Source organism: Crocodylus siamensis, chromosome 8 (assembly GCF_052110815.1).
Source record: "Crocodylus siamensis isolate JL-2025a chromosome 8, ASM5211081v1, whole genome shotgun sequence".
NCBI classification, from domain to species: Eukaryota; Metazoa; Chordata; order Crocodylia; family Crocodylidae; genus Crocodylus; species Crocodylus siamensis.
The window spans coordinates 20,250,444-20,275,885 of record NC_143402.1 but is presented as its reverse complement, the minus strand read 5'-3'; the positions used below and the strand labels follow the sequence as shown (position 1 = coordinate 20,275,885).

Here is a 25,442-nt window from a genome sequence, read left to right as displayed (position 1 = left end):
TCTTAATGTTACACACAAAGCAATTAGCTTATGGAGGTACTGCATTTCTCCTAAAGCTAATCATGCTGTTGAAATACCAGGAGGAATCTCCTTTTTTTAAACAAACAACTGACATCAGAATTTAGAAGAATAGTGAATTTCAGCCCCATAAAATAGTTAAATCTTGAAGAAATACAGATCCTTTTGGAGAGTCTTTGTACACTTACGCAAATAAGTGCCTTTACACCATAGTCCATTGAACTAAATAAGTAACATTGGTACAAGACATTCTATGTGCTTGTAGGGGCTGGACACTTGGAAATAAACCCCAAGTATTTTTAAGATTTTGTTTGGACAGTGTTCTTTGAAGTAACGAGCTAGAAACAATGCAGTGAAACTTCATAACTTTATTGAGTACATCCATATTTAAAGCATAACATTAAATGTCCAGAACATACAAACACCTGTGCAAACCTGTTGTACATAACTGGGGGAAAGGAGAATCGGTCATTATAAAAAAAAACAAAAAACCCCTATAATAATCTTTCACATGTTCCTTTGAATACAATTAATGTCTCTAAGTACATCAACAGCAGCATGGGGCTTCCCCTTTCCTACCCCTGGGTTATCTTTGCACCCAATGCACTACAGCAGGGCTCAGTTACAGGTTATAAGCCTACTTCCTTTGAGGCTAACTAAATCAAGAGGGAGAGCTTAGCAAGATGTCTAAGTGACTGATAGTGCACTTAACTTTCTTTTGTCTTGAAGTATTGTGGGGCTTTGTATGAACACAGGCATACACACACCAGTCTTGACAAGAAGAAGCCCTATACAAGAGATGTTGTCACGTGGTGAAAGTTTCAAGCGCAAAAGGTGAGACACGTAATGTTCTGAAAAATGAGAACAGGTAGTAAGGCTGCAGCACTCGCGCTTCAGGTAGTCATTTTGGCATATCAAAACGGGGGGGGGGGCGGGATACTTGAATCCTGGAGAACGAGATTCTCACTAAAACCACTGTGGTCCCCGTGAGAAATGAGAAATGCTTTACTGATCTACTCCTGTTTATCCGGATTTTGTAAAGTAAGAGCGAGTCACAGCCTGTCATGACAGTGTTATGGCAGCAAGAGGTAGACACCAGCATAAGTGTTACCATCTGCTCCATGCCTGTTTATTCCATTTTAGTAACCTTGTAAGAATAGGCTCCTGTAGGCAGTTTCTTTTACGCTGTGACTATTTGGATTTTTAAATCGCTGAAGAACTCCAAAAAGGCAAAGGTTCACAGTTTCAGAGGCAAACTGGCTTTAAAAAACGTTAGAGAAACTTTGGTGATTTTAATGAGTTTGCTTTAGTTTGTTTGTTCTTCTGACCTCTTGCAGAGACCTTCTGTTTTAAAAACAGTTAAATTAAACAATTTTACAAAAAGCTAAGCACGTACACCCATGCTAGTGAATGCATTACATGCAGCATCAGGTAGAGCACTGCACACTTATTACAGTGATTTACAAAACACCACATACTGGTTTAACATCCATTGTCACTCTTTTGTCATTGAGACTTACATTATATTTGGGTCAACCAAAAAACCCAAAGAGATTTTATAAAATTTTACAACAATTAAACAGTAACGTTTAATTCTACAAATGAATAAAGCAAACTACTGTAGCTCAATAGACCAACAGGACTTACAGCAGTCAAGCAACCTCTATCCACAAACTAATACAACATGTGCTATTTACAAAAGCATAAATAATTTAGGATAACATCCCAGAAATATATTTGGTTTGTTTCAAATCATAACACTTGCCTACAGCTGAAGGTTATGTGCTCTTCCATGACAGATTACATAAAATAGTTGAGGAAGATAAAGATCAGCAAACTGGGGGCCCTGGGCTGAAGTCCTGGCCCCACCAGAGTCAATGACTTAACTTCCATTGACATCAGTAGGTAAGGCTTTCATTCCCCTCCCCTCTTTTCTGCAGTTCCTTATCTTGGACTCTGTTAGTCTCATGGGTTTTATTAAAATATAGATTCTGGAACTGTTTTGTTAATCTTTTAAAAATATTTAAATAGTGTGCTCTCAAAAAGAGCATTTCTACAAAGTCTTATATTTACAGTACAGACAATTATGCTCACCATGTGTTTCTTAAGATCAATTCTTCTATGTTAGAAGAAATCTAAGCTTAAGTGCTGAAAGTTAATGAATGTCAGTATTTTGAATTGACTTGTAAAGATATCTTAAAACAGAGACATGGATGGCAGAATGATCCAAGGTAAATTGGCTGAACAAGAGACATGAAGCCACTTTTTTAAAAGTTTAAGTAGAAATTCAACAGACCATTTCTGCAAGGCTTCATCATCCTTTCTGTCCTGCCAAACACTATAAATGTCCTTGGCTTATCTTGGAAAAAACTCGGCTTGAGAGGAGTGCCTTAGAGAAAGGGTATGTTGTATTACTCCCATCCTTTTCTAAAGGCTATTGAATTTACTGTCAAGATGATAAAGTCAGAAAAAGAATGACTGGACAGTTTCTATGAAATAGAGCATCTCCGTCAACCATCCCAAACCTCATGCAGTAACCTCTGCTCAGTGTTACAAATAAAGTACACACTGAAAGACATCTACCAAACCCTTTGCAAGAGTTTGTATAGTTAGAGAAAAAAGGAACACTTTTCTACATACAGATATTTAATTCCATGCAAGATGGAAAAGGTGAGTGCACAAAAGCCTCTTTTAAACCTAAATCATGTTTATGATTTACCTGTGAAGGACAAAACAGGTTCTACAGCAATTATATTATCGCTATATTTATAAACACATGCAGCTGATTCATTAACACCAATTTTTACATAAAATTCCACTGCAATAATGCATCTGTTTAATAAATAGACTAAAGATAACTTTATATAATATAATGCTTTTAAGTGTACACACAATATCTGTGCACGCTGTAATAAAGTGGTTTTTGAAAAGTTGTCCTTGTTTGTCTATAAACTACAAGTGCCCATTTTAAATAAAAAGATCCATAATTACCCATGGGCTACTTCCCTGTGACACACAGTGTCACAAACGTTGTGGTGAAAATGCAATATTGAAGTTAATCTAGAGATGGTTTTTGTACAGTTTTTTATACAATCAAGAAAAAGAGATACAATTTGTATCAACAAACAAAAGGTCATTTCTGGTTATTTGAGGCATTGCTCTCAGCTGCTTTTCCCATACAAGAGAAGATAATACAAACTAATTGGAAAGTAAAAATATAAAATGCTGGTTAATAAAAATTGCTCTGAAAGTTGGTCAAAAATTAAAAATATTTTAAATTATGCGTTGTTTCTAAAGATTAGTTTTTTGGTTTTTTTTATTAACAGCAATGATGTAACTAATTAAAACTTAGTTATTTTTAAACACTCTAGATATGGAGACTCTAGATATGAAGACAACATAATCTTCAAGTGAACTCATTTAAATACATAATGACATGGTCATTATTTAATATGTAAGTAATCTGAGAGGTACCTGTGTGAACACTAGTATATTTATCATGTGTGAAATGATGTGAATATCAAACATACTAGTACATTTGTTGTTTGCACCTGCAACCGTTTTATTGTCTGACATGAACACATTTTGCACATGATAAATAGCCCACAAGATGCAACTACTACAGTAACACAAGTGAAAGAAGTGATATAATTTTGTTCCTCAGACAAACAACCAAAAAGCAGCATGCAAGCCATTATCAAAACGCCAGAAACAACCCTGACTGCAGCCTCACGTTCTGTGTGTTTCACAGTAAGAAACATTTAGGCAGTGTCACACCTTCTCATGAAGAAACAAAAGGCCATAAACCAGGCCTTCTCAACTTTCATGAAAAAAACTACAGTAGAAGTCAACAAGTCCTAGCTCGAGACATATCGAGTTAGAAATGGTTCAAAATGCTGAAATATACATTGGATTCAAAAAGGGCGTCCAGTCAGTGCAGCTTAAAAAAACCAATAAACGCCTCTTCTGGAGACATTTAGCTACAAAGGTTCCCACCCCTGAGCAAAATACTAGTTGCGCAAACAATGCCACAAACTTTTTCTTCTTGCCTGTCAAAATAAGAGCTCTAAAAGCCTTCAAGAGGCAAATGCACACCTTTGCGTGGATCTGAAGTGCAAAATTAGGCCAGGTTACAGTAAGCCAAAACTGTAGCATCCCTGTTCAGAATTGGCCTCCTTCCCCTTTGAAAAATGTATCCGTCTTTTTGGAGTGTTATTTTAACCTTCCCAGTACCAGCCCTGACCGCAAAATGTGTTGTAGTTTCTGCTAAACAGCACATTCCCACATTGCCATCCATTACCTTCCCCTGCACTTGAGGTTAAGTAATGCATAGTTCATAAGGAGAATGGCAGTCCATATACATTTCACTTTTATTTATAGCCATCCAGGATGCTGGTCATTTAAAATACAATTCATCTGTAATTGTGAAGAGGGAAGCTACACTTTAATGTGTTTTTAATTTACTAAATAGGGCTCAGTCCTGCTTTGGGGTGCTGGAGCTTAGAGCTGTGTAGAACTGAGTCCTCATCAGACAGATCTAAAAGCTAAGAAATATCAACTGTGTTGATGTGTAAGGGGATAAATTAGTTTTGGGGGGGGGGTTTGTTTTGTTTTTTACAAATTGTGGATTATTTAAATTGTTGGCAAGCATTTTTCAGAATTATTTGACACTAAGAACTGCAGTGTCAAAGGTCAGCCAAAATCTTAAGAGATGATCCAGGAATGTATAGAGCTTATTTTGAAAGGTCAATTATATATTTATCAAACTGAAACTATACATCCATACATGCAATATAATTGCTAACAATAATTTTGTATGAACAGCTTTGAGACACTAAAAATGTGACATTGTAGTTCTTAGTTAAGTAGTATATCCATGCAATAAGGTATGCACTTCCTGTAAAATACTTTTAAAAATCCCTATATTTAAAATCCTAAAATATTCATTATATTTACAATACAATCTGCTCTTCTATAGGTGCCTTAGAATATACTGAATGACTGGTACAACAATGTACAGAATTGTATATCACAGAATTAGAAAATATTTACAATTTATTTACCCAGTGCCTCGATTCACATTTTCCTCCAGATCATGTCCCTGGCAGGTTCAACATTATCTTCTTAGGTCCCACAAGGGTTTTTAATGCTTTAACGCCCAGCTCTGAGTTTGGCAACAATCATGGCTGCCAGCTGCTGTGCGTCTGTCATGTGAGGGTTTTTCTCCATTACTGAGAGAACTATGTTTGCAGGGAAAATATTGCAGAGATTCTTGTACGTCTGATACTGATGTTCTGGGATGATATGCTGTTCCCGTGGCTCACCACATACCCCAACCCAAGGATGCCTCCATAGTTGCTCCATCTTTTCAGGCATGCTTCTTACCATTACTGGTTCATAACATGGTTGCATAAGGTTATTACTCAGTGAATAAGACTGGTAAGAATAAGCATCTGTTGCACATGGTAATGGATCCCAACTAGCATGCTGCTCTCGACAGAGGGGCGGTCGCCTCTGGCGCGTAGGGTTACTTTCATAAAGCCGCGAGTCAGAAATACTGTCCATTCTTGTCATAACCAAGGCACGGCTTGGCTGTGCAGTGGCTGATGGATGCATATTCTGAGGCACAGGGTAGTCTCCTGGACAACTGGACCGTGCTCCAACAACTGGATGCTGGACGTGTAGTCCCAAGTGGGAAACAGACTGTTTGCGAGATGGTAGTTTGGGTTCTTCGGTTCCATAACTCTGAACTCTAGTTAAGGCTTCATGGTAACCATGGGTAAAAGGCTGAAGACGATTTTGTGATGAAAGCCTATGGACCTTCATGTTGTCTTCTGGACTGGTATCTGCTACTCCCAGATACAAGTCATTGTAAGAGGAATAAGAATCATTACTTGTATGGCTTAAACGACTGTCAGGACAGAGGCTTGAGTTTCTAGCATACATCCCTTGGTCTGTATCTACCCCATAGTAGTCAGTGTTATGCATACTGCTTATGCTCAAGTTGGAGAAATCACTGAGCATGGAATAATAGCCATGGTCGCCCAAAGACTCATATTTGGGATACTGGTCTGTATAGTTAACAGAAGCACCATGGCTATTGGTGACCAGTATAGGAGGATACTGTACACTGGACATATGCTCTAGCGAAGACTTCTGATGAGTGAATTGTGATGAACCTGGCACAGGGCTGCTTGCAGAACGAGTATTAAGCGCACCGGCAGCATGGCTTTTTGACGGAGGAATTGTTGGTACACTTAATGCAGAAACAAGAGAAGGAACGGAGCTGGCTTCAGACTTTCGAGCTACTGAGAGCTTTTCCTCAGGTTCCACAGCCACCGATCTAATGCTCGGATCCGACTGGCGTTTTGGTGCAATGCGTTTCACTTCACAACTGATTTCTCCTTTGGATGTGGATGACCCCATGCCACATTTGGCCAAAGCTCCCTCACTCATGGTTTTCACAGCAGACAGTTTGGCACTTATTCGAAGCTCATCTGCCACTGACCTTTGGGGCTGATTTGCCCGTTCTGGATGGTAGTATTTACATTTGTGTCCATAGGTGCATTTTTTGCCTGCAGAGGAGATATACCCCAAAACAGCTGACTACACAAGAAACTGCATTACATGGCCTAAAGAAAGGTTCAAGTGTTCAATATTGTATAATCCTCAACTATTTTTAGGTCAAATCAAATGCTTATGAAAAAAGAACCTACACAACTCCTTTTTAACTCTATGGCGGTCACTGGGTAGGCCTCCTACACACAGCTATGTCAGCACATCTCAGCTATAAATGACAGTGTTTTTCCTGTTGCTCTAGTAATATGTTCAGTAGTATACAAGGCAGCAAAAATAAATAAATAAAATCTGTATCAGAGCTTACAGAGCACAAGCCTTCCTCCTCAAGAGGAAACTAAAAATTGTAACTTTTCTGTGGGCCAATATCCATGAGGAATTTGAACCCACAGAAAAGCCAAACATCTGAATGTTTTAAAGTATTTGCTTATCCCTAATTCACTTCCAGTTTTTGTTTTTAAAAAGGTATATAGGTGTTAAACTAGGAATAAAAACAAGCATGGAATCTGGATGCTAACCAGAAAACATGCCAGTTTTGGCTTTATAAAGTCTAATGACAAGATACTAAAATTGTTTACTCAGGTTCTTTTTGTTCATAACAATCTGACTATTGCAAACCTACCATATGGACATGGTTGTTTCTTATGTTCAGGAATAACAGGCCTTTTTCTTAAGAAATTTTCAAGGCTTGGACCATGACGTCCCAAAGGATCATCTGGGGGCATAAATCTGAAACAAGAGAAAGACATGTACATTCTACTTTCCATTGTGAGCTTTTATTATAAGATGCCATGCTTATAAGGAAAAAACGTACTTGTCATTCACAAAGGAATACATTAGCAGCCGTTCCTCTATGAATTTTTTCCACTCTGGCTTCTCATTCTGAAGGTCCCGATAATTGTCATTGGACACAATGATACCATCCGAGTCATAAGCTAGTTTTACAATGAACCGATCATCATAGCAGACCACCCTTCTTCCCTGAACTCTCCGAGATGGGGTAAAGACAAGAATTTTTTCTTTCTCCAATTTACGTAAAATTTCTTGATCTGCAATACAAATGTAAAGGGTTTTAAATAGCTGTGTTAAGAAGTCATTCAGTTTTCACTAACATTTTTTCTTTCCCCACACAAAACCTTTGTGATGAAAATGTGACTGCAATGAGAACAACTGCTTTCCTTCAGATACAGTGATAATGGGGACCAGAGGTATATCCGTACAGACTAATATGGCATTTTTCACCCGAGGTTTTCTAAGCACTTTACAAATATTCAGTAATTAGTCTTTCACAACCACTCTCTCACCCCTCTGTATTGCATGCACTGTGTGCTTGTCTAGATATGTTAATTTTTATACCTCTCTCTGAAGCATTTATTGTTAAAATTCAGTTGTGATTATAATAATGTTCTTCCTGCTATTTGAGACTACAGGAACATATGCAAATTTTCTGGGCTAAACTCCATGCTGACTTCATGTTATGCAAAGATTCCCTGCAGTTGGAGAAATCCTTGGCTGCTGGACTGGCAGAAACCTGCTGGAACAAGGCCAAGAATCTGTTCTTTTTTTTCTAAAATGCTTGGCACTGGGAGGAAACATTAATGCTCAACAAGTGGCCTTTCAGGCTGACACACATTGTGGGAAGTGCTTTCAAATATTTTTTGTAATGAAAGGTAAAATACTATTTAACTAAACTTATACTGCATCAAAGTTACTGTTGCTCTGAGCTTAAGATGATAATGTCATACCCTTGGGTTTTTTTAACCAAGTAAATACAGTATTTTGCTGCAGTAAATGATTAACTCATGTCATGACGAGGGGTTAAATAAGTCTGGAAATGATACCTGTAATTGGTGCATCAGGTCGAGATTGCTCTTTTCTCCATGCGGGTACAAATACAGTGATATCTTTGTGTCCTTTCTCCAGGAACCAGTCAACAGCTAGCTGAATCCCTCGACAGGAAAATCCTTCTTTGTTCCCATGGCTGAAAAAAAAACAACAACCAACCCATTACAGAATAGTTTACAGCAGTTTTCAGAGCTAATGAAGCACATCTTCTCAGTTTAAGTGTTTTATAAATACATGCTCACAAAAAATAAAATTTTAGAAAATTTTAGAAATGAAAAGGTTCTTTTCATAGACTGAAATCTCAAGACAGAATTCAAAGCTACTTCTCTCTTTGGAAACCAAGTCTCACTTAATAGCAGACAAATTTAGATAAAACATTTAAGACATTTTGCAAACACGGCTCATTATTTAAAATGGCATCATAAGTTTAGGGAAATGTGCGTTTTGATGGAAACTATTGAAGACTTCCATCATGCAATTCACTGCACACAAAGAGGTACTGCTGTTATGACAATGGCGTGAACTGTAGAATAAAGGCTTAAAAACATTTTAGGAAAATGTCCTAAGCCTTTCAACATCAGGACAGCCCTATTTAACACAGCAACACACTTAAATTCCATTAAAGTAAGTGTCAATTAAGAATGTATTCAACTTGAAACCATATATTTAAGTGCTGTCCAAAACTGATATCAACACATGACTGATCAAGTTCTCAAACATGAATCTTCCAATGTATTATGCCACTAGGTACGAGTGCATCATTTGCACTTCATAAATAATAATCTTGATATATGAAACAGGTTTTTACACCAAACAAATCAACACTTTTAAAGTGTGCTTTATGTAGAAGAGAGACCAGATAATGTGGAAAGATAATTATGACTGCACAAATTTACAGCAATTGAGTCCCTAATATTTTAGTTAAATTTGAAAATCTTGAACTCAATCATGCAATTCTGCATGCCAGAAAAGTAGTTTCTTCAGTTATATTTATTAATATTTGCATTTTTAAAGGTATTCAGAGATTTTTTTTTTGCCTACTGGATGTGCAAATGATTCACAAGCACAGAATTCTTATTAGGTACTTGGTTAGAGTGAAGACTGACTATATTTTTTTCAAATAAAAAGGTTGTAATTAGTACTGCCTATGAACCCATACAGCAGTTCAGCTATTCAAAAGGTCATGAACTCAAATGCCTGTAAATATAGTAAATATTTCAAAATGTTATAAAAGGCAAAAAAGAAAAAATTCATTCCATATCAAAACAAATCTGAAGTTTTACATTTTACACTTATGAAAAGTGAACCTGTGTGCATTGTTATGTAGGAGATCCAAGTTCAAGTCCAAGTCCTCACTCTGAACCCAAGAAACCTTTGTGACATTTTGTTAAAACTTAGAAGTTCCCACTAAGGGAGGACCCTACACCAATATTGCTCCTCAAATTCAAAACCATCATCAAATCTTTTCTATACTAGTTTCAAAAATAAATAAATACATAAATAAATAAATTCACCCCTCACTTTCCTACCCCAGGAATATTTAACATGCTCTATGAGATGCACAAACAAGGTAACTGTGGCAAACCTATGATACCAAAATGGCACTCTCACTGAAGGACTAAGAGGGTTCAGATAAACCAACCTCAAAGCACCTGTCACTCAAAAAACAAGTCTTCAGCAACATACAACAGACTTCCTCAACAAGACCCAGAATATTTATCACCTCCCTGAGAAGACCATACTTGCAACCGTGGATGACACTAGTCCATAATGTACATTCTCTCGTACACCAACATCCTGCGCCATTGCTGCCTGCCCAAAATATCTTCAAGAACATGGACTACATGATTACAACCAGAATCTGTCACATAAATCATCCATTTCATTCTTATCCACAACCTTACTTTCAACAACTTACACTTCAAACTATGGGTACAACGACAGGCACAAAGATGGCCTACCCAATATACCAACTTCACAAGCCACCCTGAAGTGGAGATTTTAGAAAACTGCACCATTAAATCTGCACTATATTTGCAATACATAGATTATATTTTCAGCATCTGAACTAAACGCAGCTAAACGCCTGGACTTCTACCCCAGCTTCAGCTACCACCAAATTCCATCAAATTCTCTCTGGAATCCTCTCCGCAAATGTCAGTGCTCTAGATACCACATTCCACATAAAAAAAGGGCACCCTAGAAACTATTATAAATAAGAAAAACCACCAACCAGCACTTACCTTCACAAAACTAGTAATCATTCCACACACACCAGAAGAGCTGTTTACAGCCAGGCTTTCAAACGCCACTATCATCGCTGAAAGTACTTGTGGCACCACCTCAAATCTAAAAACTGTCTCTACCCAGCTAGGGCACTCCAGCAGAGAAACAGACTGCATCATGGAACAAGCCACCCCAATACCCCCTACAAACCCACTACGATACCAAAACATACAAAAAAAAAACACTGACCACACACCCCTGGTGGTTACATACCCCCTAATAAAAAGGATCATCACACAGCCTATACTTGGAAAGGACAAAACCTTGATAAATATTCCCAATGTGAACATGCCCCTGTGTAAACAGTAAATACAAAACCTGTCAACATACTTCCACAATCAACACACCCTGCAACGAAGCCATTGAAAGTCCTAGAATCGATCCTACACGTCTATCACAGAATGTGATATGCCTCATCCAGTGCATGACACACCCTCATGGAAACTACGTGGGTGCAAACAGCAACCACTATGCTGCAAAATGAACTCTCAGAAAAATGATGAAAGACAGGAGCACCAGTGGGAGAAATCTTTCACAGCAGAACCACTCCATTTCTCAGTCCTTGTACTCAAGGGTAATCTATAAGATACCTTCAGAAGATGGGCCTGGAAACAAAAATTTGTAACTTTACCAGATACTAAACACCACGGGCTGAATACAGATAATGGTTTCCTGGCTCAACTAAATTTACCTGCTCTCTCTGCTAATCTCTGTACTCGACAGGTAATAACAACCCTCTTCCCCTATGAATGGTCTCATTCTTTTACTTATTTAGGTTACCTATTACAATGGCCCTTTATCTGTTTTTTTAGCTACTTCCAGTAATTTCTCTTTGCTCCAAGTTTCAAGCCCCGTTCAACTTCTTTAGGTAACTATTTTCATTTACACATAAAAATAATTTTATTTGGTATTTAGATTAGGCTGTAACTACTTCTTTCCCCAGACTGGAGGAAGAGCATGTCGTGCCTGAAAGCTTGTCTACCATTTCTCCCAGCTATACAGTGGTTCAATAAAAGACAAAACCAAACACTCCTTACTTTTTGCAACTTCCCACAAGGAAGTTTTGGTTTCAGTGAATCTGCATTTTACAGTAAAAGTCATATTAACCAGCTATACCTGCAAAGGTAGTGGCTGTCTACCTGAATACAATCTCTTTGCTACACTATTGTTCTAGATTACTGTGAAATTCTGTGCTAGATCAGAAATAGCACCTGTATGTACAGCAGACCCACAATTTACGCAAGTATTGCACTCCGGGGGAATTTCGTGTAAGTTGAATTAGACGTTCCCCACAGGAAATAATAGAATAGTGAGGGGTTGCGTATCCCAGACATACCTTAGTCACAGCTTTTTTTCCCCTTTTCTCAGCAGAATCACCCTTAGGAGGTGCATCTAGCATCTTGCCTATGTATCTTGAGATGCTGCTACCACAGTGGTGGCACAGCTCTGCGTGATTCCGCCTGCAAATCTTGTGAGGCGTTCATGTATATATGTACATATATATACGCAAACACTCACGAGAGTTGCATATATGCAAATAACACGCATCTCGGACATTTTCCAGTCCGGACCCTAATAAAAAGGAAAAAAAAAAAAATCGCATAAACGTGAGATGCGTAAGTCGGAATCAGATAAATTGGGGGTCTACTGTAACTGTTAAGGCAACTTGGATGCTAAGTCAGCAATTGCAGTACGTTTTCAAATTGCATCAGCCTTTTAAAAGCTGTAAACCATTCAACCTGCACCTTTTATTTACAGTCAAACAAATGCGTGAGTCTCACTCATGCAGCGAAAGTCTAAAATACTTAATCAGTCATTGAATCGATGTTCTTTTAGGATTTGCTCGGATTGTTGCACAGCTATCATTACTAGTTTCTTCAGTTTCTGAGTATCAAGGAAATATTGCCTTACATAGCTAGCAAATAACCTTTCTGCATATATGAAACTTCATTAGAGACGTACCCAATTCAAAACATAAAGCTTGCTGTTAATGATACTGTTTTTATGTCCACTTCCCAAATTCGTATTTTATGGTGTACAAAGCAAGTGAGTATTGTTCAGCCAAAAATACAACAGCCTGGGTCAGTTTTCCATTTTGGTTTCTATCCAGGCTACGCTTCATATAAGTAAACACATACCTATACTTCCAGGTGCAAATGCCCGGAGCAGTATTTATAACACTTCCTCTTAGATTTCAAACTGTATTCTTTCAAAATATTCAAACAATTTGATTTATTTCATCTATCCCATCGATACTAAGCACTTGTTAGGTACAGGATCCTGTATGCAAATTATGTGGAGGTGAGCCCAGGGACTGCATGTTATTGGGTGCAGGGTTAAAATTCTATCAAGGAAGGTCGAGATATCACTGTACAAACAGCCTCCTACAAGGAGCACAGTGTATGAGGGAAAAAGAAGACAAAGAGAATAAGTGGACTTTTTATACAAAATCTATGGCAAAGCAGTTTTGTAGGGTCCCTGTATCAAGGCTAGAATCAGTTTTTCCACTGGGTTCATATCAATCTTTGGCATGAACAAACAACATGCGCTCCAAAGTTACAACGTGTAATCTGTGAAAAAATGCTGAATTAGAGAGAATTTAGAAACGTGAACTTGGAATCAGAGTCACAAAAAAGAAGAGCTGGACGGGACCTCAGGAGAGCATCTAGCCCAGTAGGACCAACCTTTTTGGCAGCTCTGCCACAAAATGAGCCTTATATCCTTTTCCAAATGGCACCCCAATCTCCTTCCCCTGCCCAATCTGCTTCTCTTACTTCCACTCTCAGCCCTATGCTCCCTACCCGATTTGCTGCTTTGTTCTGCTTCATGCCCTATCTGCTGTTGTGCTACCTGTCCCCTCCCTGATCTACTGCCTGCCACACAGAGGCTGCCTGTGGCACTGGGACTGCAGGTTAGCCACCCCCGATCTAGTCCAACCCCTCATCAAGGCAGAATCATCCCTTTTTAAAACCATTCTAAGCAAGTGTGCATCCAGCCTATTCCAAACAAAACTGCACGTACAACCCTAATGTGCAACCACCAAATCCTCATGCCGTGAAACATCAAGAAGACCCCAACATGCCACTGCAAAGACAGGAAGTAATCTGTTACAATACACTTCAGAAATCCAAGGAAGAGGACCACATTCTTCATTGCAGAGGAAAGAACCCCCCTTCCCCCTCCCCCAATCCATGACAAACCTAACTGTGGAGTAAAATTCCTTCCTGATCCCAAATGTGGCAATTGGTGTGACCCTGAGTGGAAGAGCAAGACTCTCTAGCCAGGAACCACCAGGTGAATCACTGGCACATCCCAGTCAAAATCCCCAACCCTGGCTGCAACCAACACCCAGCGCCTCTGTGAAAGCAAGGGAGGTTTGCCTTGCTCAAACACGCACAAAAAACACTGATACCTGTAGCAGCAGCAGGAGAAACAATTCCTTCCCAGACCTATATGGCAACCAGTTAAATCCAGAAACCTGGGGAAACCCAAACACGATCCACTTTGCACTGCAATCTGGGAACTGCCAACATGACTCCACATAAAACACACTGCAACTGGAGAGGAAGAACTCCTTTCTGTCATCCTACTCCCTCCATAAATTTGTTCCAGATCTTCAATACTGTTTTATAATCAAAGATAAGTATTCCTGTTCCCTCTCCTGTATTTATTTCCTAATCTGTCATTTCTTGACTGTCAAACTTGGTGTCATTAATTCACTGCCATCTAATTTTTAAACATACATTTGGAGAAAGTAGGTTTTAATTACATAAGATGTTAACAACTCTTCACTTGAATTTTTCTGATTACATTCACAAATTTCCTCTCTCAAAATTACAACAGCTATTTCCCCATTATCTGTACTATGGATTTAAGCCACCTAACTGGATCCACACTGCACACATAATTGGTGCGAATTTGCAAAGAAAACAGAACAGGTATAATCTGTTTTATATTTAAACAGGTACTAACACCAATGTCAATGAATCCCAATAACTGAGCTCAAATATATCTAGACAGTTATACTGTCAAGGCTGTCTCTTCCTCCAGGAGCAGTTTTTTGGAAATACCATGATGTATCCTTTCACAGGTATTTCTGCTATCCAGAAACTGGAATTACATAAAACTTCAGATCACGCATTAGTTCAGCCTCTTAGCTGCACAGTAAAACAGACTTATTACCTGTAGTAAAACACTTCTGAGTTTTGGCATCATTCCGGATATTCAAATACTTTAAAAAAGCAACTTTAAAAAAAAGTAACAATGAATATAATACATATTTCAATAAGAAATTCCATTTTTTACTTTTCCCTCTGTATTTCCTATTGTGTAAAAATGTTGTACTTAATATATAAATACACTGGAAAAGTGGCCCCAGATATCTAGAACAATGAGACAACTGATACTTCTACCACCCATAAAAAGTAGGAAGTTTTGTATTGTGGAACAAGCACAACACCAAATGTTTCTGTTAAAATGTTCATCAGTGATAATTAATTTCCCTTTTTTTTATCTTGGTCATATCATTAATGGAACAGATTAAATTCTGTGTCAAATATCCAAGCAGTAGAATCACAGACCACAAAGGGTTCTGCACAACAGCTCTAAGTGAGAGTGAAAACTGAAAAAACCCCTGTTTCTTTTGTGCACCTTAAAAAATTGTATATATATAGCAGCTTATTGCATTGTTTTGTTGCTGAGCATCTCCTTTCTCAAACTAACATGACAATATCACTTATGAAATGTGTTGCAAGAAGCTCAGGGGTGTATTCTTTCCCAGCTTCTGCATTATTAATAGCAGTCAAGTTGAATTTGAAGATGTCACCATAGTGAGAAAGGAAAGTGTGAAGGGAAACAGGTGGTAGGTAAGATGTGATGTTTGGGAATGTTTGTAAGTTCATCCTGAGGATCCTTTCAAACAACTGAAATGCAGAAAAACCTTTATCAAAAACGTACCTTTAGATTTTTATAATACATTTTAAAATACAAGACTTACAAAGGCGCTCTATAAGAAAACTGAATTTTCTGAAATTATTCAGTTCAAAAAGCAAACTATAAGATTGGCTAAGGAACTTTGTCGTTTTTAAGAGTTTAACAAGACCAAAATCAGACAGATCCTCTCTCAGTGGAAAAAAAATCACATGGTGAGTTAGTTATGTGTCATGGCTATTGTGCTTCTTTTAAAATGAATATAACTGACAGCCTCAATTGTCTACATATCACAGGGCTTACTTTTGGACAATGAATTGCAAAAAAGAAAGAATATCAATATATTTAAAATGTTGATTTTTGGTCTCAAGAGACTTAAATTTAAACAGAACCATTTACCTTTAATTTGAATATATTTTAAAAGATAACAGCTGAAGTTGAGTTTTAGAAATAAGAATGTTTGATTCTTTAAGAGACACTAATGCTGAAGCCTACCTCATAGCCACATTACTTCCGTCAACGACAATTGGTCTTAAGTTGTCACTGTTATCGACCACTTCATCTTCAAGCGACAGTTCAGGACTTGCAATCTCCTTCGGACAAGGACCTCTTGGCACTAGAGTACCAGTGCTGCTGCTAGCACTGCCTTGACCCTCCGACTCACTCTTGTTGCCAAGTCTCACAAGCTCTGCCAAAATGTCATTGATGAGAGCATCTGCTCCCAACTTATTCAACACAGCCTGAATCTGATCTCCAGCATACCCGAGCTTTAAAGCAAAATCCATTTTAGCTTGGTATTCCTTATCCAGGTTTGTTTTGGTTTCTTCCAGCTTCAAGTCTTGTAGGATACTGCTCTGTGAGAAACTTGGGCGATCAAGACATGGGGAGCGGCAGAGCTGCCTGTGTGGTTTAGTGGAAGTCTCCTTCTCTCTCCACTGAGTGTTGCTGCTGCCCCTGACGCGTGGTTGCTCAGGCTCGCTTTCTGAGCTCGTCCATTCCTCAGACTCAGCACTGCAGTCACCGGTATCCTGTTCTGCAGTCCTGTCTTCTCTGGAGCGCCTCTTCTCCATTTTTAACTTCTGCACCATAGACCAGGCCGTCATCACGTTTAGCTTCCAGCCAGAGATAACAGAACTACTTTCACTTCCAAGGCTACCTGGGATTCATACTCAAATGCATTGTTTACACGAGGCTTAAGTTAACTTATCTTGCTTGATGTTCCAGTATATATAAAACCAACCTGCAGTCCTTAAAAAACAAAGCAGAACAAAACAAATGCATACGATTAGTTTGTGGGTTTTTTGTCAAATTCTGCACAAGGCCTGGCTCAAGTATTAGTTTACCAACAGAAGTCTCCATTTCGATTTCTGTTTAAATTGATCAGAATAAATGTGTACATTTGTTATCCCTTTAAATCACAATGCATTTAATATCATCCCTCCCCCCAACAAGTGCATAAAGATAAAAACTCAGTGATGACATGTACATGTCCCACTAAGATGTGGGGGGACGTGGGCACACTGGAAGGATGCAACAGGCTACAATCAGACCTAGACAGGTTACAAGGATGGGCGGACAAGAATAGGATGGGTTTCAACACAGACAAGTGCAAGGTGATGCACCTCGGGAGGAACAACCAGCACCATACCTACAGGTTGGGGAACTCCCCTCTTGTCAGTACGGAGGCGGAAAGGGATCTGGGGGTCATCGTTGACTCCAAGATGAACATGGGCCGGCAGTGTGGGGAGGCAGTCAGGAAGGCCAACCGCACCTTGGCATGCATCCACAGATGCATCTCGAGCAGGTCCAAGGAGGTGATCCTCCCCCTCTATGCGGCACTGGTCAGGCCGCAGCTGGAGTACTGTGTCCAGTTCTGGGCGCCGCACTTCAAGAGGGATGTGGACAACATGGAGAGGGTCCAGAGGCGGCCACCCGAATGATCAGGGGACAACAGGGCAGGCCCTATGAGGAGAGGCTACGGGACCTGAACCTGTTCAGCCTCCACAAGAGAAGGCTGAGGAGGGATCTTGTGGCCTGTTATAAACTAGTCAGGGGGGATCAGCAGGCATTGGGGGAGTCCCTGTTCCCCCGAACACCGCCAGGAGTGACCAGGAAAAACGGTCATAAGCTGGCAGAGGGCAGGTTTAGGCTAGATATCAGGAGGCGCTACTTCACGGTCAGGGCGGCTAGGATCTGGAACCAGCTTCCAAAAGAAGTGGTGCAGGCTCCTACCCTGGGGGTGTTTAAGAGGAGGTTAGATGAACATCTTGCTGGGGTCATTTGACCCCAGTAATCTTTCCTGCCATGGCAGGGGGGCGGACTAGATGATCTACTCAGGTCCCTGCCGACCCTAGAAACTATGAAACTATGAAACAATGCATTCACAACCAAAGGTAATTCACCATTGCATAACTGCCTGTCACAACAGCTTTTGGAATAAGAAAAGTAGTATTTCAATGGCACATCACTTTTTGCCAATTAGCTCTCTCCGTGTCTGCACCGTTTAGCTCAGGTATAACTTGATGGAGCCCTGTGGAATTCAAATTGTAACTTCAGCCTCCTCAGTCTCTCCCTGCAAAGCTCTACTACCATATAACCAAGAAAACTGACTTCTATTAAAGCTACTACAGGCTAGCAGGCAGGCACAGGTCCATACAGAGATTTAAAATTATCCTGGGCAATTTGTTCCCTGCCCACAACTCATTAAAAAATCCTGCAACCAGAAATTACATTACAATATTTTGACAAAGGGCCTAGGGAAAACCTGTTGACAACTCACATTTCTTTCAAAAGAAAAAATGCTTCAGTAGTTCTAACAAGAGATCTGAATGAAACATGAAGCAGCCAGTCAAGCTAGTCTGTGAATGGGGATCGCCAAGAACCCTTGCATCCCTAGTGGTCCACACGTGATAAGTTCAAAACCTAATATACTTGCAGGTAACCGGGGAGATAAATCAGCTGGTCCCCAACTGATGCACCTGTGCCAGAAGCAGCACACTATAGGTACAGTGCTGCCTGTGGAACTGCACTTTTAGTGCTATGGTTAGGGGCCTACCAAATTCACAGCAGAAATGGGCTGCGCACCAGCTCCTTTAATCTTGTAGGTTGTCCCCCACCTTGCTCTTGATCAGCAGGGAGGCAAAAACCATGGTTCTAAACGTGGCACCATTTTTGTCTCCCAGCCAGCCAGCACCAAGCAGCAGGGTTACTGGGGACCCTCAGCCAATCAGTCACCTGGATGGGGGAGTGGGGGAACCTGCAAGATTAAATGAGCTGCTGAGCAGCCCACTTTAGCCGTGAATTTGGTAGGTCCCTAACTATAGGCCAATCATGTAGGAGGGTGGTAGTAGAATAGGCTGTCCTGGTTAAAAGGACAACTTTGCCAATATAATCCGTGCCTAAATTAAAAGCACTTTCACTGGGAAAGCAGACTACGAAAGCAGAGCTCTTTAGTGTAGACATGGCCTTAACTGTGGAGCAGGTGGACAGACAAAGGTGTCCTAGCCCACTGAGATATGATGCCCGCAGGCTGTAGCAGAGGCAGCTGAGAAACCAAGAGGAGACTAAGGCTAATAGAGGGAATTGGTCACAAACATTAATAACTACATTTACATCTCTTTCATGCTCCTTTCTTCATTCCCTTTCATGTATCTACCACCCCTTAGGGTGAGAGTAGGCACTTAAAGAAACATTTCTCAAGGGAACATAACAGCTCAAGCAAGTGAATTATTAATCTAGGGAGGCCTCAATCATGTTCACATACATCCAGACACTTTAAAATGCTGCTTCCTACCCCTTTAGGAGAGAGCTTGTGTTGTTACTGTGATCTACCTCAACAGGATTACAGTGATGTTACTTCCCCACTACACAGAGATGGTAACTGTGGATTAACAGTGAGTATAAGTCTCTTCTTTGAAAATAAATACAATAAATAAATAAACCAAACCTAGAAGCAAGAATGCCTGAAACTGCTGGTTTATTCTGAACTTTAAAAAGGTACATTAAACTAGATTTTCTGCCTAAATAGTGCTTAAAAATGTTGTAAAGAATGAAATACAAGAGACACTTAAAGTAAGAGAATAATAATGGAAAAGCTGATGGGCATTACCTACAGTGCTGCAAAATAAATCTATACTATTTAGTATAATAAAGGAATTACATTTAACTGGAAAATTCATCTTCCACTTCACTGAAATAGCAAGTAAGAGCATTATACTAAATATTAAGAACAAACACAGTAGACAGTTTTTCCTTTCACTTCCCAGTCAAATCTCATCCATATTAATTCTGAGTTACATTTCTCTGCTTTAAAGTCTGCTTCTGATAAATACTTACTAACCACAACTCCTATTACACTGTGTACCCAATCATCCCAAAGATTTTTTTTATCATTCCCCCTTACTAAGAAATTACTCTCCTCTGCTGAAAGTTTTTTGTTGTTGTTTTTTAAATCAAACAGCATAAAGTGATTGTAAAACCTTCGAAATCAGTCAGGAGACTAAAGGGCAGGTGGTAAGGCCACATACTTGATTTTTGTTAAAGTTGCTGATGTCCCTTTTATAAAATAATCCGCATTATTTGCATAGTACTTAAGTACATTTGGGACTTCAGATACAGAAGAGGGATAAAACTCTTGTTCTGAAGAATAAAATATAAGGGCTCTTCTTGAAGCTGGTTGTACATACACAGGCTTCTTCCCCTATATGGGTAATGAATTTTACTGGAACTCCAGATCAAAAGGAGCTCAGTTGCACAAACCAGTGTGTGGCAGGGAAGACAGCAGATGGAATAGGCATCAGAATTTGGGATATTATCTTTGAAATAAGGTTAGGTCCTTTGGGCATAAGGGAAGATCCAAGAAAGGAGGGAAATTAATTTAAAGATTTCACTTTGCTTTGATTAAGAGAAGGCAAAGGAATGATCTGATAATCTGCAAGTGGCTACCTGGGAAATTTCTTAAAGAATTACTGACATACACAGTAATGGTGTTCTTTAAGGCAGTGTCCCTTTATACATACTGTGGGGTGCACATATACCAAACATACCTGCAGAAGTATAGAAGCTTTGACAGCAGGACCTACTTGGCCCATGGACCTGCTCTACCTCTCCCTGTACACCATACAATGGGTAAAAAGAGCAGAGTAGAACCAAATGCTGCTCCAGTTTCTTTTCCATCACCCATCCTTTAAAGCAGGCTTGTCCAACATATGGCCCGCGGGCCGCCATGCGGCCCGCCAAGCCATTTTCTGAGGTCCACGGTGCTGCAACGGGACATGAAAGTAAACACTTTACTTTCGCTCCCACCCCTTGTCCCTTCCCCAGCCCCTCAGCAGCTCCCTAATGGCTGCTGAAGGGCTGAGGAAGGGACAAGGTTCCCACACACATCGCGTCACCTTGACGTTGCTGACGTGATGCGTGTGGGAAGAGGTGTAGCTGTGTGCTGCTCGGGACAGGACGAGCCCAGCTGGAGCAGGAGGGGCTCAGCTGCACTTTCCCCCTACCTGCACTGGTCAGTCCCGAGCGGCACACGCTCTGCCGTCACTTCTGTTGGCTGGTGCCGACCCAGGCAGGTCTGTCCCATCCGGAGCAGCCCGCAGCTGAAGCCGGCTTCCCACGTGCTGCTGGGGACAGGAGAAGCCCGCCCGGGTCGGCACTGGCCAGCAGAGGCGGTGGCGGAGCTCAGTATCCCGTCCCGAACAGTGGCAGAGGTGGATGCTATAGAGGGAGAGTTTTGAACTGGTTAGACCCATTTCACTGTCACTTCCTGCAACTTCATTGGTGTCGAAGGTCACGTGACATCACTTCCTGATGTGATACCACTTCCTGTGAGGTCTCTGAATATGGCTCACCAGCCCATTGGGTGATAAGAAGTTCATGATCCGGCCCCACGTTCAAAAAGGTGGGACACCCCTGCTTTAAAGCATAATAGAATCTGAAGCCAAAGGGAAAGGAGCGTTGGTAGAGGAATGCGCAGAGACAACACCAGTGCAATGCTAGCGCTGGCAAAGCGAACAACACTCTGGCATGCACAACCGATGCATCACAAGCAATACTAAGGATGGCATCCTCCCGCTCTACTCAGCATTGGCGAGGCCGCAGCTGGAAAGAATCCAAAGGAGGGTCTGGAGAACAGACCACATGAGACGAGTCTGAGGGGCATGGCACCGTTCAGCCTGGTGAAGAGAAGACTCACGAGGGACTTGGTGGCCACCCTTAAGTATGCAAAGGGTGAACATGAGGGGCTAAGAGAACACCTGTTCACCAAGGCACCTCAGGGGAAGACTAGGAATAATGGTCATAAACTGATAGAGGATCACTTCAGATTAGACATTAGGAAAAACTTCTTTACCGCTTGTGTGTCCAGAGTCTGGGACAGACTCCCCTCACAGGGGAGGTAACAGTTACCTTCCCTGGGGATTTTTAAAAGGTGACTGGATGCACACCTCGCTGGGGTCATCTGACCACAGCAGTCTTTCCTGCCTTGAGCAGGGAACTGGACCTGAGGTCCCTTCCAGCCCCTAACTTCTATGAATCTCAATGTTATTCCTGTTATTGTAAAAGTAACAACACAAAACTAAGTTTTCTTTCTTCTTTAAATACATTTGCCTATGTGTATTCAAGTACAGAATTCCCAACATCTGGGGTGGATACTCTGATGCTGTCTAGAGGACTGCCATCCTGAAAGAGGCATCTGAAGCAGACACCTATATTAGGACAGAATGCATTAGAAAGGTCTGAATGGAAATTCCTAGCTGCTGCCTAACATATAATCAAGGATAGAGCATGTCCAAAGGAAGCCACTGATGTCTTAATTAGTTCACAGTAAAGGAGAAGCTATCAAGTCTGTACATGGAAACTGCAACATTTTTTATTCGCTTACAAAGAGGGATAAAAAGTCTAGGAGATCTTAAAGGTCACTATTTTTGCAGATAAATGGTCAAAGGCTTTTTTAGATATAAGAAATATAACTTCATTTCTTCAGGGTTGGCATGTGATATTGGAAGAAATGCAAGGAAATGAATGGATCGATTAATAGGCCTGTGCAAAGCAGCTAGTATTCGCTTTGGATTCTGATTTGGCCCATTCGGGGGACAGTGATTAGATTCAGTGATCTGAATCACTGTCCCGAATCGATTCAGCCGAATCTGATTCAGAGATTTGGCTGCTGCCGAATTGGCCAAATCCCTGAATAACACAGGCCCCATCTCTGGCCCACTGTCAATGGCTGCCCCACCCGCCCCAGCTCCCGGGTCTTTTTGAAAAAAAAAAGGTCCCATTCACTGACTGCTGCCCACTGCGGGGGGGGACGATCGCCATTGCCCCCTGCTGTGTGGAGGGGCTCTGCACAAGCCCCCAGGCCAGTGCAGCAGCCAGTGAGCGCAGTTTTGGGGGGGTTTTTTCTTTTTTTCTTAAAGGGCCAGAGCTGAGGCAGGTGGGTCAGCCATGGGGGTGGGGGAAGGTGGGCTGGGGGAGCAGGCAGGGATCAGGGGCTTGTGGCAGAGCCCCCCATGCAGCATGGGGCCATGGAGGGCAGTGGGGATTGGCCCCCTGCCTGGCAGCAGCTAGTGAGTGAAGGCTTTCTTTTTGAAGGGCCAGGAGCTAGGGCGGGGAGGCAGCAATGGGGCAGGGCTGGGGGAGTGGGCAGGGGGTGCAGGCAAGGGATGGGACCTGGCAGGGGTCCTCTTCCATGGTCCCCTCCCTCCCCTCCCCTCCCCTGCCCCCTATTTACCAGCTCAGAGTCCGGGTCCAGCTCCCCGCAGCAGCAAGCAGGGACTGCCCGAATCATCAAAGCTCTCCAAATCTTTTCCAAATCAATTCGGAGAGCTTTGAATTGATTTAGACCTTTTAATTGGTCCCCTGATTCAATTCCAATTCAGAGATTTGGCCACCGAATCTCCTCCAGATTGAATCAGCACCTGAAGCTTTGCACAGCCCTATTGATTAACATGGGATTCAGAAATTCTTGGGAGAAGTTGTGTTCCATTTAAGGAAACCTATTTCATGATAAAACTGAACACAACAGAGGACTGACATAAGGGCTCCTAATTCCCTCATTATTTTACTTGATATTGTGGCTGTAAGAAGGCCACCTTTGCAGAGAAGCCAAATAATGAGCATGAAAGTAGTCATTTTCTGTGCTATTTTTACTGGACAGACTGTATAGTTGGAAAATGTTGGACAAGCTTTCAAGCACAGAATACCCTGCCTCAGGTCCCCTTTGGACTTCGTGGCTGAAAGCTTTTCCAACATCTATTCCAAAATGTAGTTGGGCCAGTAAGAGACAGCACAAATAACTCTTTCCTCTCTTACATGTCCTAGATCATCACGGCTACAGCAACACTCCAAGCCTGCGTGAGGATAATGGCTCACAGAGAGGGTTCATCAGGCTTGTGATTACTAATCTGAGATCCACAACGGAAGATGCTTCAGTTTTGTTGGGAAGACTCTCACAAGTCCTTTAGGGATTCTCACTGGGCACTTTTACATATGCTCCGACCCATTCTGATTAGAACTCATTGGAGTGGACTTGATTAACCGAGTTCGCTGGAGTGTCCTAATAAGAACGCTCCAGCATGCTGCAGCATCTCATGTATTCAGTGTCCCATGTTTCAAAATGGCAGCAGGGGTGTTTAGTTAAAGCACCCCTGCCACAAATTTGAACTATGTTCCAACCTTCCCTGGAGCAAAATCTAGACACTTGTTTTTGGTTGCAAACATATCCAGGCGGCTAGCAAAGGACTACAGACTGCATCACTGTTACAGAGCTCTCATTCATGATCCTTGAAAAAGCAGCTGCTGAGATTGCCAGCTACTGTCTTGTTAATGTAGATGGATCTGCTGATATGGCAGTTTAATGAAGTAGACACCAATTCCAATGTCATCAATGGGCTCATCTAAAACATCATCAGCCAGATTTATCATATTTGTTCTTTGGGACAAAAACCGACAGATTTTATGCTTCTGAGGATCATAAGTCTCCTTTAGAAAAAATTATCAAACCCAGCCATGCAAATGCCAGCATGCTGCATTTCCCAGGGAGGGCTACCTTTTGATTTAAGAGAGCCACTGTGGAGGTGTGTGCCAATGCTGGACACAATAAATTTACTGCATGTGAATGGTCAAAGACATGTATTGTGATTATTGTTTAATGGAAAATGGTGCTGACTGATAATGCAGTTCCTGAAACTAAATACTAATGATCTATAAAATAAGACCCTAAGCAACTAAGCTAAGGTCAGACACTGGCAGTGTCACAAACCAAGGGTAGTGAAAAAAGAACAGAGCACTGGTCCTACAACTCTTCTCCCCTCTCCCTTTTTTAATCCTCTGTACAATGTACGAAATAAATCCAAGTGCACGTATTGACCAAGCAGGAACTGATAGCAATAATTCTCTTGTCTCAAGTACATGGAATGCACGCATACCTGGCCCCAGCAGTAATTAAGGAGGGGCAAGCACTCCAAGAAAAGGTAGTGCTCCTCAAGGAATAACTACATTCAATACCTTGAAGTAGAAACTTAACAAACTGCATTAGAAATATGACATTAATTTACGAATACTGAAATAAAAATTACCCATTTGAACATCATATCAAGGATGGTTTTATTCTCTATTATGGGAAATTTTGAAATAAAAATTGAATGTATCTTTTTGAAAATCAATCTTGTTCTGAAAGATTTAATTCGGGGAAATTCTATGTTCTGTGCCGCACAAGATCAGATTAGATTATCACAATGGTTCCTTTCAGCCTACAATGTAGACATTTTATGGACTTAATGCTCAATAAT

At 40.9% G+C, this 25,442-nt stretch overlaps 1 protein-coding gene across 18 annotated transcripts in view; it reads right to left on the bottom strand.

The window, feature by feature from the left end:
• Window positions 1–371: 371 nt before the first annotated feature.
• The window catches only part of ZC3H12B (zinc finger CCCH-type containing 12B), a 108,047-nt gene continuing 82,976 nt past the window's right edge, over window positions 372–25,442 (bottom strand). For all 18 annotated transcript variants that reach the window (XM_090061790.1, XM_090061785.1, XM_090061795.1 and 15 more), the window contains 5 exons: window positions 16,150–16,902; window positions 8,436–8,575; window positions 7,409–7,643; window positions 7,217–7,323; window positions 372–6,593 (listed from right to left, as the gene is read on the bottom strand). In XM_090061790.1, the coding sequence (XP_089917916.1) occupies window positions 5,170–6,593; window positions 7,217–7,323; window positions 7,409–7,643; window positions 8,436–8,575; window positions 16,150–16,757 (2,514 nt within the window). In that variant the 5' untranslated portion in view covers window positions 16,758–16,902 and the 3' untranslated portion in view covers window positions 372–5,169. The remainder of the gene's footprint in view (window positions 6,594–7,216; window positions 7,324–7,408; window positions 7,644–8,435; window positions 8,576–16,149; window positions 16,903–25,442) is intronic.